At 60.6% G+C, this 1,630-nt stretch overlaps 1 protein-coding gene across 2 annotated transcripts in view; it reads right to left on the reverse strand.

The window, feature by feature from the left end:
* The window catches only part of MPV17L (MPV17 mitochondrial inner membrane protein like), a 5,281-nt gene extending 4,631 nt beyond the window's left edge, over positions 1 to 650 (reverse strand). For both annotated transcript variants that reach the window (XM_029911256.1, XM_029911255.1), the window contains exon 1: positions 253 to 650. In XM_029911256.1, coding sequence (XP_029767116.1) covers positions 253 to 565 — 313 coding nt within the window. In that variant the 5' untranslated portion in view covers positions 566 to 650. The remainder of the gene's footprint in view (positions 1 to 252) is intronic.
* Between the last annotated feature and the right edge of the window lie 980 nt (positions 651 to 1,630).

Raw genomic sequence — 1,630 nt, forward strand, 5'->3', positions numbered from 1 at the left:
CTCGGCCATGGGGAGGGGGCGCAGGGAGCTCGGCCACGGGGAGGGGGCGCAGGTGGCACTCGGCCATGGGGAGGGGGCGCAGGGAGCTCGGCCATGGGGAGGGGGCGCAGGTGGCGCTCGGCCATGGGGAGGGGGCGCAGGGAGCTCGGCCCCGGGGAGGGGGTACGGGGGGCTCGGCCGTGGGGAGAGGACTCGGGGGACTGAGCCACAGGAGGGTGCCGGGGCCTCAGGCCTGCTCCCGGCCGCACTCACCCGTGTAGAAGGCCAGGATGGCGACAGGCGCCCCCACCAGCTGGTCGCACAGCACCTTGGCCAGCACCGCGCCGGGCGCGCGGCCGGGCAGCGCCCGCTCCAGCCCCCGCAGCCACACGTAGTTGAAGTTGCCATGGAAGCTGAGGGCCACCAGCGCCACGTGCCGGGTCTGCGCCCAGTCGGGCTCCTGCCCCGGGCGCCGCCGCAGCAGCTGCTGAGCCGCGTCCCCGGCCGAGAAGAGGCTGCCGTAGAGCAGCACGTTGCAGAGCCAGGGGAACCGGCGCACCCCGCTCCGGAGCAACGGCCCGGCCATAGGCTCCCCGGCCTCCCGTGCCGGAGTACGGCTTCCACCCGCCGCCGGGCCAGAGCAGCAGAGCGCACAACGCCGCCTTGTGCTGCCTCTTCCGCCCCGCCTCTTGCCTGCCGGAGCCGCCCAGCCCCGAGCCTCTCGCCCGCTCTCCTCCTGCCAGCCCTGCCCTGCCCCTCTCCTCCCGGTACTGCCCCGCCTTCCCCCAGCCCTCTCGTTCCCCAGTCAGACATGCCTCTGTCCTTGCCTTGCCTTGCCCCTGCCATCCCCTCGCGGACTAGCCCATCCCTCCCTCCACTATACCTGCTCCTGTTACTACCTCCAGCTGCAGGAACTACCCCCGCCCCCTTTCTCAGACCTGCCCTCCTCCTGTGAAACCTTTGTCTTCTTCTCAGAGAGCCCCCCACATTTCTCTTTCTGGCCCATCGCATCTGCTCCTCGATAGACTCTTCTCCAGTTCATAAACCCAGCAGAAGACCTACTCCTCATTGCTCTCAAACTTCCTGGACCCTGTTAACACAATAACAGCCATATTGGATCAGACCACGTAGTACAGTATCTTCCAGTAGACGCCTCAGAGGATGGAGTAAGACCCCTCTTGTAGATATAGGTGGGGGCAGATCATTTCACAGATGTCTCATCCTCACCTCTCATAGTTGAAGATTTTCTTAAGCCTTGAAACACAAGGTTTAATATCCCGTCCAAATATTTTATTGGTATTAAACTTTATTGTTTTATTAAACTTCCGTCGTCCCAAGTTTTTCCTGAGCAAAAGTCATTTCTATTTGTACAACAGACTCCTATGCACAGTTGTATTGAAACTGTGCACAGAGCTGTGCCCCCACAAAGAATTTTAAATACATATTGTGAATCTAGTGCTGGGGAAAGGTGCTGGATTGACAGCCTAGGGAACTATTTTCAGCAGGGAGGTGGCAGTTCAGGCTCTATGTTCAATCAGTCCTTGACAGCTCTACTAGGTCTGGTGGCGGGTTTTGCAATGTGATCACTTGACCAATGAGTAGACTAAGACTCCTAACTCCTTTCACAGAGGCCACATTTCCATTGAAATGA

Source organism: Terrapene carolina, unplaced genomic scaffold, assembly GCF_002925995.2.
Source record: "Terrapene carolina triunguis isolate 2854851 unplaced genomic scaffold, T_m_triunguis-2.0 Scaffold93, whole genome shotgun sequence".
Classification (NCBI taxonomy): Eukaryota; Metazoa; Chordata; order Testudines; family Emydidae; genus Terrapene; species Terrapene triunguis.